A 15,588-nucleotide genomic window follows, 5' to 3' on the forward strand; every position below is an offset into this window, starting at 1 on the left:
AAACAAACGAAGTAGCAATTGAATAACTTGGAGAACTTGCTACTTCGTTTGTTTGAGTGAATGAATTTTTTCTTTTATTTGTCAGTTGTTAGTTAGTATCCGTTGTTGGCAGTTCAAATTTGTTTGGATTTTGTGCAAATCGCGGGTATTAGCGAATAACTGATTTTATTGTTTGTTAGGTATTTGACTTTTAATTCTTTTGATTTTTGGTCGTTTATTGAATTTTGTTCAATTTTTTTGGTGGTTTTCTTTCATTGGTTTTGTTGTACTTTCCGCGCTTGTTTTTTGGTTTTGTTATTTTCCTCGATCACATTATTTTGTTCACGCTGAAGAAGAGAGGCGGTCGTTCTCTCGAAATATTTGCTTTCTGTGTTTTGTTCAGTATTTTCATTTGGCCTATAAAACCCCATTTTCACTGCTTTCTTCCTTTATGAAACAGAAATAGTGTAAGAGGGGGTTTACCCCTAGTAAATACCACGCTGTTTACGCTAAAGTTTTTTTTGAAAATCTATTTATTCCAATTAAACGCTCTTTGTCATTCTCAAAGAATATTAACGTAGTGCACAAAACGGTAAAAGGGCGATAAGAAGTGAACATGGAAGCATTTTTTTTTGCACTTTTTAAGGAAGGGAGTTACTTGACCGATCTATGATTGCATAAACACCACGCGAGGACCAGGATTATAGAAAACCCTTGACCTAGATTTTGTTCGATTAAAGGACCTGAGAGTTCATGTGTCATGTGGTTAAATCGTACAGAATATTTGTAATTTTTGATAAAATATTCAACTTCTTCAACGTAAAAATATGATTTTTTCTGCCTTTGGTTCGTCGTGTAATGGTAGCGTGATCTTATAACTTTTAAACATTTTGACTGTTTTGGGGAAGGAAGTCCCTGAGCTCTTCTGATTGTGGCCAGTACTATAGTACTATCTTTTGAAAATTTGTACCTGGTCCGACCTATGTGCATTTAATGGGTCCCTAAATTCTTGTCGTCAGAATATTTACAGAGGAGGTTGTCAGACCTTAACAAACATCGGTGGAATGTAACAGCTAATGTTCGGTTATGCCGTTTGGAAATAATTATCCGATCCAAGCTCTGTAAAAGAGAAAGGGGATGAATATTATCAGAACACTAACAAAGGGTTTTACAACACTTGCAAAACATTTTATATATATATTATGTACCTTTTTAAGTTAGGGACCGATTAAACTTCTTGGGTAAGGAGGAAGGTTAACCTTAATCTCTTGTCCTCGCGACATCTTTTAGAAGGGGTCTTCGATTGCAACCAACTGCAGTGGGGACCAAGAAATAATTTACAATTTGTCTTTTGAGGAGTCTGGACTTAACCTGACCTTTACGAGGGGGCAGGGAAGGTGAGCTCATAAATTTTTGCCATCGAAATCGCATGAATAAAGCACTAATAATATGGTAGAATACCCGTATTACCCGGGTATTTTTGTTACTATAGGCTTTATTTTAAATAGTGTTAAGCAGTATTTTAATTTAATGTTAACCAAATATGTATGTTTTATTAATTTAATTTTTGTTGCAGAGTTCATATTCCTGCACTATAAATCCAAGATAAGCAAAGTCTAGTAAATTGCATAAGCCAACCACAAGGGCTACTACTGAGAATTTAACAATGTCCGTAAGCTCTTAAGCGAAAAATCCTGGGGTTGGAGGATATAAGAAAAATATATATTCTTAATACACTTTTTCAGACTAATCTATATATATATATATCAATAAGTTGTTTTTCTGTTGACTGACGTCATGTTTGTGCGTCGACTGACGTCATTTTTGTCGACTGACGTCATTATAAGGATTGAGCATTATGCCGTCATGAAGTTGTTTGTCGACTGACGTCATGTTTGTCGACCGATGAAATTACTGAACGGACACCGGGACACAAATGACGACCGGGACACAGGGAATATAAATGACGACCGGGACACTCAAAGAGAAATTACAGACCGGGACACAAATGACGACAAGAAAACCGGGACACAGGGAATATAAATGACGACCGGGACACTCAAAGAGAAATTAAAGACTGGGACACCAGGACACAAATGACGACCAGGATACTGGGAATATAAATGACGACCGGGACACAGGGACACAACTACAACGGGGACGCCGGGGGCACAGGGGGGTATATAAATGACGACGGGGACACATGGAATGTTCGATTAGTAATTACCATCAACAAAGCTAAAAAAAACTAAGAAAAGGAAAAAACTGAAAAATAAAGGAGATAAAGAAAACTAAAAACCGGGACACAGGGAATATAAATGATGACCGGGACACTCAAAGAGAAATTACAGACTGGGACACTGGGACACAAATAACGACCGGGACATATAAATGACGACCGGGACACATATAAATGACAGACCGGGACACAAATGACGACCGGGACATCGGGACACAGGGAATATAAATGACGACTGGGACGCTCAAAGAGAAATTACAGACTGGGACACAAATGACGACCGGGATACTGGGAATATAAATGACGACCGAGACACAGGGACACAACTACAACGGGGACGCCGGGGGGCACAGGGGGATACATAAATGACGACGGGGACACAGGGAATGTTCGATTAGTAATTACCATCAGCAAAGCTCAGGGACAATCATTAGAATAATGAAGTATAAATCTGAATACGGATTGTTTTTCCCATGGACAATTATATGTTGCATGTTCAAGAGTCGGTAAACCTGACAATCTATTTATATGCACAGACAATGGGACAGCGAAGAATGTTGTATATTCGCCAGTTTTACATAGTTAAAAATATATATGTATATATATATATATATATATATATATATATATATATATATATATATATATATATATATATATATATATATATATATATTTCTATATTCACAGGTGGGACACAGGGACACAACTACAATGGCGCGTAACGACTTACCCGCGTGGGGGGCTTGGAGGGGGGGGGGGGGGTGAAGCGCCATCCCAACAGCTAGTATTTAATATATTTACTCCCAAGGTCCCAAGCATAGGACTGAAATACCAAAATTTCAGGAAAGCTGAGTGAGAGACAGCCGTGCTAACCAGCCATAAAGCCACAATCGATGGCACCACGAATTCTGTTATAAAAATAAAGAAACAAAAACACAAACGACATGACATGACTAGAAAAATATTCCAAGCTCTGTGTAAAAGAAGATAGGAAAAACAACACCGGATTTATTATTATTTTTTGTTCGTTCTTTATTAAAAGTTCCTAATGCACCTATGAACGCATCGATTGCATAAACTTCATTTTGAAGGAGATATTGCCAAAAACCACACCGTCTTCTTATCGAATAGCTAAGAGAAGAACAATTTCAGGAATGGAATTTTCAAAATAGCAGACAAAACCACATTCAAAAACTGGTTATTTTGACCAAAAATTGAATAAGCCAAATTACAACTCCATTTAGTACAATAGAAATGTACAACAACTTAAACGAAAGGAACTGGAATTTAATTTGGATCGCGTCTGGGATAGGGAATTCTCAATAAGAGATAGAAGAACTTCGTTGAGAAAAAAATGGATAGAAATCCTTAGAAATGTAATTTGGCTCATTGCAATGCAGATGAAAGAAAAAAAAATTCTTAAAACCTTACGCTTTCACTGAAACAGTTAATAGGCTGACATGGTTCGTAAGAATTTTATTTCAGTGACAGAAGTTGAAGATGGCCATTCAGTTCATTGTCAAAATATGCAGCTTTTATTTTGACTTTATTCCAGTTTTACACGCCATCTTGAGGACCCCCGTTGCAGAAAAATTTTTTCGTCTTAGTACACTTCATTACACAGTACTTACTTACTGTTATTTTTTGGATACCCCTGGAGAATTACAGCTCTTTAGAAGGAGACCAAAATGTCAAAATAATATTGCTACTTGATTTCCAAATCAAAACTCTTTCCAATATAATGGTCACTACAATCAGAATGCACTTCCCCCTAATTGTGACACATATACCCCTAAATAATATATTTCTCCGTTATTTTTCATCGGTTTTCTTCGCTAACGGGTACTCATATTGTTAACCCGCCAGCAGCATTATTTCTTTATGAAAGAATTTTGATTATTCAGTATAATTAAAAAATAATTTATAAATTAGAACAAAAAAGGAAGGAAACCTGAAAACCTTATTTATGAAAATATGCTATTACAAAGTAAGAACTTAATAATTATAGTGATTTTTAGTAGTTGTGTATATAGCCAAGGACATTATCTGACACTATTAGAGGAAAGGGACACACTTTCGTCAGAATAACAACTGTTAAATTCGAAAAGAGCGTCTATTGCAGAATCAAAAAGTACTTTTATTTTTGTATTATTGTGTTTCTTTCAGAAGATCTGTCATTCTCCACTGGTACAGTTTTGGGGGGGTCTATTTTGGCTCTGGCTGAGAAGCTGTAAAAGTAGCCTACTGAAGGGGATAAATTTTGTAAAGGCAAAACTACCAAGCGACGTCATCACTATTTAAATTCCTACACCAATATCTGATAGGTAGCGAAATTCTATAAAACCATCCAAAAATTGATGTTTTAATGTATAGAAATTACTGTTCTACACATGAAACAGTTCCTATTTCAAACAGGAATCTTTAGTTCATTTGACCAAAACCTTGCCCACAGGAAAAGCCAGTTTTTCCACTTTGATCTGAAGAGGAAGCGAACCGAAGATTCACCCATGTGATTATAAACGTTATCTGAGGTCGGCACGTTACCACGGTATGGACTTCCCTGTGAGTAGGAAGGACTGGCGAAAAGTGATCAATTCTGACAAGTTAAATGATGAAACTATGAGTAATTGCCTTCCACCTTCAGCTTGGTATAAACATTATTCTTCGATTTTTTCAGTGTTTAACTATTCAGTGCATTCTGTATATACTTGCATTCTTACCCCCCTCTTTAGTACAACGATTTCGAAACGCCATATAGTGCCCATATCTTTCTCTTCCGCAATTGATGCTGTGAAAAGTTTAAAATCTGATTCAATAGATAAGGATGGTATTTCTAAGATGCATATGCCGATTGAATGCACCCCCTTATATCTCACTTTCAGCTTCTTTTTCAAATGTGTCTATGTACTTCATACGTACCTAATTTTCTGTGTGGCCCTGTTTCGTCAATTTTAAAAAGGGGAAAGTCACCGACTGATTGTTCCTGCTATCGACCTATTACTGTATCTTGTAATATTAGTAAGGTTTTTGAGTATATCCTTCTACCTTTTTTGACTAAAAATATTATTGAGGATGGGAACCAATTTGGTTTTCGATATGGGTTGGGTTGTCAGCATGCACATAAGATTCTGTCTTCTCTACTGGCTGATAATTCTTCCAAAGCAAATGGTCTATTTATTTGTACTTTGGATCTTTCGAAAGCGTTTGATAGCGTAGTCCATAGTCAGCTCCTTCTTTCCTTGTATAATTCTGGGGTCAATCTCTCTGTTATAATGCTTCTTAGGTTTTCGTATTCAAACTCTTTTCTTCAATTAAGATCTGCACCAGACACTATTATAAGAATACGAAGAGGAGTTAGGCAGGGTGGTGTTCTGTCCCCTACGCTTTTCAAGATTTGTATTTCTAGTGTGCTGGCTAAGATTTCAGGTACATACCTTTCTGGTCTTGCGGATGTTTCTTATCTTGCGTATGCTGGCGACTTGCTTCTGATTAGCCGTACCAAAAAGGGTCTTTCCAAAAAAGGTCTCTATAGTTTCTGATGCTTTCTCTGATATTGGCCTTTCACTTAATATAGATAAATGTGAGTTTCTTCCCTATAACTGTACTACTGCAACTCCCCTTCACTGTAATAACTTCACTATCCCTCTTGTTGATTGTATCCGTTGACTTGGTATCTCTATTACTAACAATCTTTCGAGCTTACGTCAGCGTACTGTTTGTGATATAAGCAAAAAGATTCAGATTGGTTATGCAAAGATTGTTGCAAACAGAGGGAAGTATAATAGACGTGCGCTGGCTAAACTTTATTTTACATTTTGTGATCATTCTATCCTTTATGCTTCAAGTCTTTTCCCCCTTCTCAATAATGGTAATTTATAAAGAATTCGGATAAATTATTTCAAATTTTGCAAATTTCTTCTGTATCTTCCACCTTGGACAAAACACCGGACTTTTGTTAGAAAATTTTCAGTTCCTGATGTAACTTTAAAGTTGGAGATTCTTCACAGAAACCTCTCCAGTACAGCTTCTGCGCGCCTATCCCTTCATCACCGTCTTATCCGTTTTTTTCGTTGACTTTGTGTGTGTATTTGTTTTTCTTCTTGTGTTTTTTTTTATATTTATTCTTACTCCACCATATTTACTTTATGTACCGTGTGGGTGAAAAACAAAATAAATAAATAAATAATACACTTTTGGACGACGGGAAACCCGACTACTGAAACAAAATTTAACTCAGGTGCGATCCAAGTTCCAAATAGCCAGTTATCATTAATTATAATAATTATTTGTTATTATCTTCATATTAAAATGGCTCATTCCTACAATATTAAACTCCTTGTCCACTCTCAATAATCAAAATAACATTTTAGTTTTTTTCGGCACTTACAATACAGTGAGTTGACCTATTTTTTCTGTTATCAGGTATTTCGGGACGCAAACAATAATAAGTTATTAATGACCATAGTGTTCTGGTACACGCCCTAGCTTAGCTGACACACGAAACTGAAAAAAAAAATTGTAGGTGAAAGGTCGTTTCGAGAAGACGGCAAAAACAAATTGACTTAATTGCCAAGTAATTATCTAATTGCTAACTGTTTAATTAAACAATGCTTAAGGGTTCAATTAAATTCCCTACTTACTTATTATGCTAAACAATTTTTCACGCGGAACACCTGAGACCACTTTCTTGTTTCCTGTGGCGAAACTACTTCAAGATTAATGATAACTTTCGCGAAATATTTATGAATAGCTACCGAAAGATGATAATTTATTAACCGTGAGCGTCCCAAGTCTACGGATAGTGCCTAGAACCATAATCTTGCCTAATGACACTATTCCTTTTGAAGAGTGGAAAGGAGCGGATATTCGTTTTTTCACAGCCCTTTATGGAAACGTTTAAGCTATAATCTGGAAATCTGTTTATCAAACTGACGGAAATTCTTGTGGAAATGTAGCCCTATTTATTAAAGAGTCAAGTTTGTACTATTAGGTCTTGAAGGTCAATTAAATAAATAACAGGTTTTTTCAATTGAAAATAACGAGCAACATTCAAATTCAACCAGTGGCGCCATTTCAGAAAACCTTAGGGGGGGGCCAAAAATCGATTTTGGGCCCCCATCCAGCCTTAAAAATTTTAAAGTTTTCGAACATGCCTTTAGGTACCGTACTACCTTTGGGGTTCATATTTTGCAGCTTATTTAGGGACCAAAAACAGTACCAAAATAGAACATTTACTGTATAAATCAGAAACTTACGTACAGTTACTTCAGCAATGGATATCTCCTTTGCTTCATTTTTGCGAAGTCGTCGACAAGCTTCTCAAAATTGAGCTCCTTCACTGCAGCTTTCTCAGAGAATATAAGCAGCAAATGCGAAAGTCGCTCGTTTTCCATCGTTGTCCGGAGGTAGTCCTTCACAAAGGTCAACACAGAGAAAAAACGTTCATTTGAGCACGTTGTGAGCGGGAGTGTGAGGACTACCCTGACGACCTTAAGAAGCTCAGAATAAGCTTCTTTCAATCCTCCGAGTTGTTCGAAGACATCTAAAGCATTTGCCGGTTTCTGTAGAAGCTGCGACACAAATGCACGAGCTATTAAAGCTTGACACTTCAGCTGCATAGTATCGATTCCCGCCTGATCGAAGTATGTCGCGATCACAAAAAGTAAATCTGAGTCCATAAAATCTGTGGATTTGGGGTTAAGGCAACGTGTGGCTTCTAGCACTGGCAGTTGGACAGAAAAACGCTCTTCAAACTCATTTAACACTCTGTCCAAAACCTCGTAGAACTCTCTCCGCATTTTGTCTTCCGTTGTTGTGCTTTCGGAGTCAATGTTGTGCTTTCCAATTGTTGTTGTCGTCAAATAGTCTCTTAGTCTTCCGGATATCTTCTGAACTCGTTTTGATTTAACAGGTATGGCTGAAGAGAGAGCACTTGTTTCCGACAGATCAGCTCCGACATTAATGGCCATCTCTTTAGACTTGCCGTATAGGACACGAAAATACTCGTCATCACGCATTTTCCTCAGTTCGTTCTTTGTTGCACTGATCAAAGTGCAAGCTTCTGAGATGACCAGATCTGCTGCCTGTAGTTGTTCAGAAAGAGGGTTTATCACTGCAAGAACTTCGTGAATGACATGCAAACTGAATATGAAGGGAAACGACTCTAGCTGGTTCTTAAGGCCCGTAGCTTCTGCCGCTGCCTCCCTGTCAGAAGATTCTTGAACTACTGACAGAACTGCGAGTATGCAGTCATATCTAACCAGGATCTTAGCCACTGATCTATACCAGTAAGACCAACGTGTCACTACTGTCCTTTCAAGCGTTAGCACAGGCACATTGGCAGTTTTCTGGGCTTCGACGAACAACTGGTATCGAGTGTTGCTGTTGGAGACGAAACTGTAAACTGTTTGCAAAACTGAAAATACTGATGAAATTCTTTGTATTTTCTGCATACAATCGCCAATGACAAGGTTAAGTCTATGGGAATGACAGTGTGTGTACACCGCTTGTGGTGCTTTTTCCCGGAGACGGGCCTGTACTCCTGAAAAGTGTCCGCTCATTACACTGGCCCCGTCATAGCACTGTCCAACACACTTTGACCAGTCAAGGCCGATACCCTTTATTTCGTTGTAAATGAAGTCGGCCAAACTCTCAGCGTCAACCTTGCGCATGTGGTAGCAACCTATGGCCCTTTCTTTGATTTTCAGGTCATGAGCATAGCGCACTAAGATCGCGAGTTGTTCCTTTTTCGAGAGGTCTTTTGTCTCGTCAACAAGAACGGCAAAATATTTTGCTTCTCTGACTTCTTTCGCGATAGAACTTTTGATTTCATTTCCTATGACCTCAATGTAGTCGTTTTGGTACTCGTGTGACATGTAATGGCCATAGGCCTTACGAGAGTTTTTCATCAAGTCAGGGTTGATTTCTGTTAAAAGATGTACTGTCTCTACGAAATTCCCTTGATTGGCACTAGACTCCCCTTCATCATGGCCACGAAACGCAAGACCTTGCCGTCCAAGTAATGCTGTAGTTTTTAGTAGAGCTTTTACGTACTGTCTATTCTCTAGTATTTCTTTTTCGCGTTCTTTGGAGAGGCATGACGCAACAGATTCGGCCGCCTCCGTCTCAATAGCTTTAAACTGAGTCAAAGAAATGGTACATGCTTTGTGTCGGTCGCTGTTTTCGTGCTGCCGTATCAGTTCAGAAATGTCTTTCCACTTTCTAAATCCTATATCAATGAATGCTCTAGCTCCATACCTTTCGCCTGATCTTAGCGAGGATCCACTGAAATGTCGGCAATTGAAACAGAACACCGAGTCCTGTTCTTTCGAATATTCGAGCCATGGGTATTTCAAGAAATAGGAGCTGTTAAATTTTCGTTTGCGATTCCCGATGGTAGTGGCGGGATAGTCAGTCAAAACTGGTTGGCAGGGGTTATCATACGGGTTCACGGACAAATCGGTGCTGATCGTTCTGGAAGCCATTTCCTCCGTTTGTGGTTCGCGCAGGTTTGTCTCCTCAGAAATGAGTCTCACGTCCAGGGTCTGCTCGTTTCTCGGTAAAACCTCGGTTGCCGATGGGTTGTCCCTTGACGTCCCAGCATCACTATCCTACAGAGTAATCAAGTTTTAATTAAAAACAAATTAAAAGTGATGTCCCAGTTACTTCTTTTACCAGGACGTGAATTGTACATAATTAACATAGAAAACAACACAAAATTTAGAGCAAGCAACAACAAAAAACATAATCAATTCAACTACGAAGCTATAATCAATTAGTTCGTGGTAACGAACTTCAAGTAAAAAAGCGACACGGCTCAATAGTAACCGAAACTCTAAAACACGGAATTTTGATACCTATAGATGCATCAAAAGAATCAGATTTGTACGCTAATTTCAAATATATAAGTTGTATCAAATTTAGTTTTACCCATCAAAAGTTACGAGCCTGAGAAAATTTGTCTTATGTCCGAAAAAAGGGGAAAACACCCCCCCCCCCCTGAAAGTAATATAACCTTAACAAAAATATCACCATTTAATTCAGCGCATCACTGAACTTTACTGCAGGAGTTTCAAGCTCCTATCTGCTAAAATGACGAATTTTGGATTTTCTTGCCAGAAGAAAGATCAAGGACGCGTGTTATTTTTTTTCCAGGGGTGATCGTATTGACCCAGTTGTCCTAGAATATCGCAAGAGGGCTCATTCAAAGGTAAATTAAAAGTTCTAGTGCCCTTTTTCAAATGAAAAAAATTTGGAGAGCAACTAGGCTCCATCCCACCCTCTTTTTACCCTAAGTCACCTGATCAAAATTTTGAAACAGCCATTTTGTTTAATATATTTAAAAATTTAATAAATATGTCTTTAAAGATGCCTTAATTGTCCAAAGTCTCTGGGGGAAGGTGTTCAATTTGTGGACTTTGCCCTTTTTTATAAATAGTTTTTTTTATAAATAGTATAGGTAATTGCGAAGTATACAAACATTTTCAGTTTTTTTCTGGTGGGGGGGGGGGCAGCTCGAGCAGAGGAGGTTATGTAGGAGGATCTTTCCATGGAGAAACTTTTCATAGGGGAGCTGAATTTTCGATCAAGGGGGCACTGGATTTCCAAGCATTATTAAAAAAAGAATAAGAAATTAAATGAAAAAAAAGTTTCTTCAACTCAAAGTAAGGAGCAGGATTGAAACTTAAAACGAAAAGAAATTATTACATATGAGAAGGTTCACCCTTTCGTCAATACCTCGCTCTTTACGCTAATTTTTTTTTTTAGTACAAAATTCCTATACAAAATTTCTTTATATATCTTGCTTTCTATTTACTGGCTCAATTTCACGCTTGGAAGTGTTAAGGGTAATTGTCCCAGTAAATTTTAACCAGGATTGTATTGTTCAGAGGATGTTTCCAAGGGGGATTTCTCCGTGGAGGTGAAGCCAGACTTCCTGGCTTTATTTAAAAAATGATCAGAAATTAAATAGAAAAACAGTTTTTCAACTGAAATTAAGGAGCATTATTAAAACTTAAAAATAACAAGAATTATTACATATACGAGGGGGGTTGCCTCCTCCTCAACACTGCGCTCTTTATCCTAAAGTTTAAATTTTGTCCCAATTCTTTAAAAATGACTCCTCAAACACAAAGGGCGTTTTATTAAAACAGTAAGTAACTTTTTTACAAATGCTGAAAAACTTTAGCATGAAGAGAATGGTTTAGAGGAGGGGGAAGACCCCCTCCTCTATGGGGGCACTGTGGGGGACTTGGGGTGGATCCGGATTTCTGGCAATTCCGCGAGATCGGTACTTCCTGACGCAATAGGACAAAATTTAAAATGTGGTAGATTTACTTACAGTCGGTTTGAAAAACGAAGCCAATCGTCGTTGCATCTTTATTTCTTCTTCTTTCCTTTGGGCTTTTATTTTCCTTTTTTTTGCACCACTCGCACCGGATGAACTCATGTTTCAATAATCCGATTTGAACTTGAACACAACTTAACACTGTTTCACGGTTCTTTATTTGATGAAGGGTAACGAGAAACTAAATACAAACCCTGGTCTGGATACCCAATTTCCAGATTGTTTTTCCAGAAATTTCCAGATGTTAGCCTACACATAAATGTGCCGACTGACGGGATTCATTAATCACTGGAGAGACTTCAATGTCACAGAAGCACCCGAGCCCAGGAAGGACTTTACTTTACAAACCCCTGCCAAAAGGGTGACCATAAATTAATTAGAGAGAACGGCAAAAACAGGATACTTTCTTGAAATGCAATAATCGTCGAGTATCTTGAATTTGCTATTTAGTAATAATTCACAGTAGAAATACGGTAAAAAAAAAAGAGAAAAAAGTAGAACAAGGACGAATAAACAAAGAATTACGTGGTTGAAATTGGGCCCCTCCAGAAATCAGGGGGGGGCCATGGCCCCCCCCTGCCCCCCCCAAATGGCGCCACTGAATTCAACAGCTTTTTCGTTTGAGCAGTCTTTCTTGAAGAATCGTGACAAAAAGTCAACTTTAGCGTCAAAAGCGATGGTTCCTTATATATGGAATAATTTCTGTTCATTTTAAGTTTCAACGTTTCTCCTTACTTTTAGTTTCAAAAATGTGTTTATTAAATTTAATTTCTAGCCGTTTTTCAAACCATGCCAGGAAATCCCCTTCTCTCACCCTGCGTAAATATTCCCCTGGGATATCCCCCAGAAAACTTTCCTCCTCACATATAATTCTCCCCGTGGAAAATCACCCAAAATAAAACGGATATTTCTTAGTAACCAATACTATGTGTGAACGGTGGACAAATCGCTCAAATTACAATTGTTCAAAATTGGACCTTTCAAAAGTGAAACAAATGGCTATCTCAAAATTTTGATCAGATGTCTTTGGAGGAATAAAGGCATGTAGGGCTAGTTGCCAACCAATCTTTTTGGTCTCTGAAAGAGCACTAGTGCTTTTGAGGTCCGTTTGAGTGAGTCCTCATTCGATCTTCTAGAACCATTAGTTCGACATCAACACCCCTGGAAAGAAAAATAATAAACACGCATCCGTGATCTTGATTTTAGCAAAAATACAAATTTTCATACGTTTGTTGATAGGAGCTTGAAGCCTCTAGAGTAGGGCTCTTTACTATGCTAAATCTAATGGTGCCACTTTAATTAGGATCACTTGACTTTATGGGCGTTCTCCCCTTTTTCGAAAAGAATTCAAATTTTCTCAGGTTTGTAACTTTTGATTGGTAACATTAAACTTAATGATTTTGTATATTTGGAATCAGCATGACAAGCCAATTCTTTTGATGTATCGTTTTTAGAGTTTCGGTTTCTATTGGGCCTAGTCACTCCTTACTTACAGTTTTTTGCCACGAACAATTTGAAGAGCCTCTATTTCTTGAGACTCCAGAACACAGTTGCAAGGGAACAAGCTTTCACTATTCAGTAAGAATACAGAGAACAAGAGAGAAAAGGTACAAAATCATACAGCGGAGACTTATAAAATTTTTCGAGGAGGAAATGATCTGAATAACAAAATGGGGAATTAAGTCATTTCCCCATTTTTTTTTGTATCACAGGGACAAACGAAAAAAAGAAAAATTTTCGCTGTTCTTACATAGCCAGTCGAACCCTACCTACTCCTTCCTACAATTGTCAGACACAGGGAAAAAACTCTGTACAAATAAAAATAAAGGATAAGTTTTAGATTTTTTCAAAGGCAATTGTACATGTATGTCCCAAAAATGTCTTTGTGTGTGACGTATCATAAGGAACAGCTTAGTCTCATGTGATAAAACTAAAGCTGAAATTAAATCTATCTGTAGAAGTGCAATATTCCAGTTGAGTATACAATAATATAATCAAAATCACTATTTCCGGTTCTTTTTCAAACCAAATTACCGATAGCGTGTTTTATGGATAATATGTAAAGTGAACAGTATTCCGATACAGTTATGAAAGAAACTCCGAAAATGTTTGTCTGATGACAAAAAACGCTGTAAACTAGTACAGACACGAATGAAATAATAAAATAAGTAAAAAAAAAATAATAAACAAGTAAAAAATAATAAATAAGTAATAAAAGTAACTACTGAACCAGTAGAAATAATAAATAAGTAACTAAGCAAAATGAAGCCAGTAGAGGCAAGGTATCAGAGACGTTTGAAACACGACTCCATAGTTTCAAATGGCTCCAAAATACATTCCCTCCGCGTCCTCATGCTCTTTGTCACACCACTTTTGGAATAGTCCTTCGACTCAAACTCTCGCTTCTTTAAAAAAATATGAGTAAAAGCGAACAAATACAAATAAATAAATGAAACGCATTTAAATACCCAAGAAAAATTGTATTTCCCTGCCATAAAAACTGTAAAACATTGAAAATGGGCGTAAAAATGGACAAGAAAAAGAAATCAAATGTATACTATTGGTATACTCATAGCCCCCCCCCCCAAAAAAAAAAAAAATTAAAAAAATATAAGCAAAAATCCACAGTAAATTTCTGTGGAGAGGGGATTTTTCCATGGAGGTGGAGCCAGATATCGTGGTGTTATTTAGAAAATGATCCAGTATTAAATAAAAAACATCTTTTTCAACGAAAAGTGAGGAACAACATTAAAACTTAAAACGAACAGTATTATTTCGTATTTGAGAAAGGTTTTCCCCTCCTCAACAACTCTCTTTTTACGCTAAAGTTTAGATTTTGTCCCAATTCTTTAAAAACGGCTCCTGAAACACAAGGATCGTTAAGTAACAATACAGTTACAATAAGTCACTTTTTTACAGTGCCGGAAAACTGTAGCGTGAAGAACGAGGTGTTTAAAAGGAGGCGACCCCCTCATAAGTTATAATTTCTGTTTGTCACTGATACTTGAAGTATGGTAGCTTGAAGTCTTTGGTGCTGAGTAATCATATATTTTGTTCATGCTAAAAATTAATATTTTGTCAGCTCATTCCAATTCCTATTTCAATATTGGTTCCCGTGAAGCTTACGTGATTGCGTGGCATATAGGTCTTTGGAAAGAGCGTCTTTGCATGACTAAGAACTATCTAAATTCTCATTGTATCAAAATAGTGAAGATTATTAAAGGCAACATAAAGCTAAAGTTTTTACCAGATGCATTGCTGTGTTGGTCATGCAAAAAACAGTAGTCTTTGCGTCTTTGCATGACTACTATTCTGTAGATTAAAGAAGTGCTACTGTTTTTATGTCTATATTAAAGGTGCTTAAAAAAATTGACTTTGGTGAGTTGACTTGCTGAACTGTTGATTTACATGAGTATTTTAGGTGATTTGAAATTATTGGGTAATCTGATGTGATTAGATATTTACTCGGAGACCCGGAGAGTAGCTTCGTATAAAATAGACTTCCTTTGACTTGGGGAGTCTGGCTGTCCAATCCCAAATCAGTGTTTCTGCATTTGTCGAAATTCCACTGGAGAGTCAACAATTCTGCGTGAAAACAATTTATCTAAAGGTTTGTGGGGAGCTAACACGTACTTGTTTGTCTATTTGTGTGCGTTTGTGCATGTGTATATTGAAAAGGTGTGTCTGAAGTCTCCAAATTTGTATTTTAAGGTCAAAATTTTCAGAGTTTGAAATAAGATCTTGGTAGACTGTGATGAAGAATCTGAAAGCCATGTCTAATTGAAAAAAAAAAAAAAAAAAAAAAAAAAAAAAAAAAAAAAAAAAAAAAAAAACAAGACAGATAGTCTGAGTGAGAGGCAAAGCTGGCATAAGCCTTTTTCAGAATTGTGTAAAAATGATGTCAAGAATGATAGATATAATAGATAGTCTATCATCCATCCATCCTAGAGTAGAACTAAGGTTGATAGCCATGGAGTAAGTGAAATTCATATAGTCTATCAGTTCTATGAGACATTTGAAG

General features: G+C 37.1%; 2 protein-coding genes across 3 annotated transcripts in view; both read right to left on the reverse strand.

The window, feature by feature from the left end:
* LOC136041458 (programmed cell death protein 2-like) overlaps nucleotides 1-15,588 on the reverse strand; it is a 113,396-nt gene that overhangs the window by 27,957 nt on the left and 69,851 nt on the right. The gene's annotated exons all lie outside the window — the stretch shown is intronic.
* LOC136041475 (zinc finger MYM-type protein 1-like) lies at nucleotides 970-12,133 on the reverse strand. The gene is made up of 3 exons (XM_065726168.1): nucleotides 11,562-12,133; nucleotides 7,702-9,831; nucleotides 970-1,098 (listed from the first exon to the last, which is right to left on the reverse strand). Exons 1-3 carry the CDS (start codon nucleotides 11,667-11,669, stop codon nucleotides 970-972), a joined length of 2,367 nt encoding a protein of 788 aa, XP_065582240.1. The 5' UTR covers nucleotides 11,670-12,133.

Source organism: Artemia franciscana, unplaced genomic scaffold (genome assembly GCF_032884065.1).
Source record: "Artemia franciscana unplaced genomic scaffold, ASM3288406v1 PGA_scaffold_23, whole genome shotgun sequence".
NCBI classification, from domain to species: Eukaryota; Metazoa; Arthropoda; class Branchiopoda; order Anostraca; family Artemiidae; genus Artemia; species Artemia franciscana.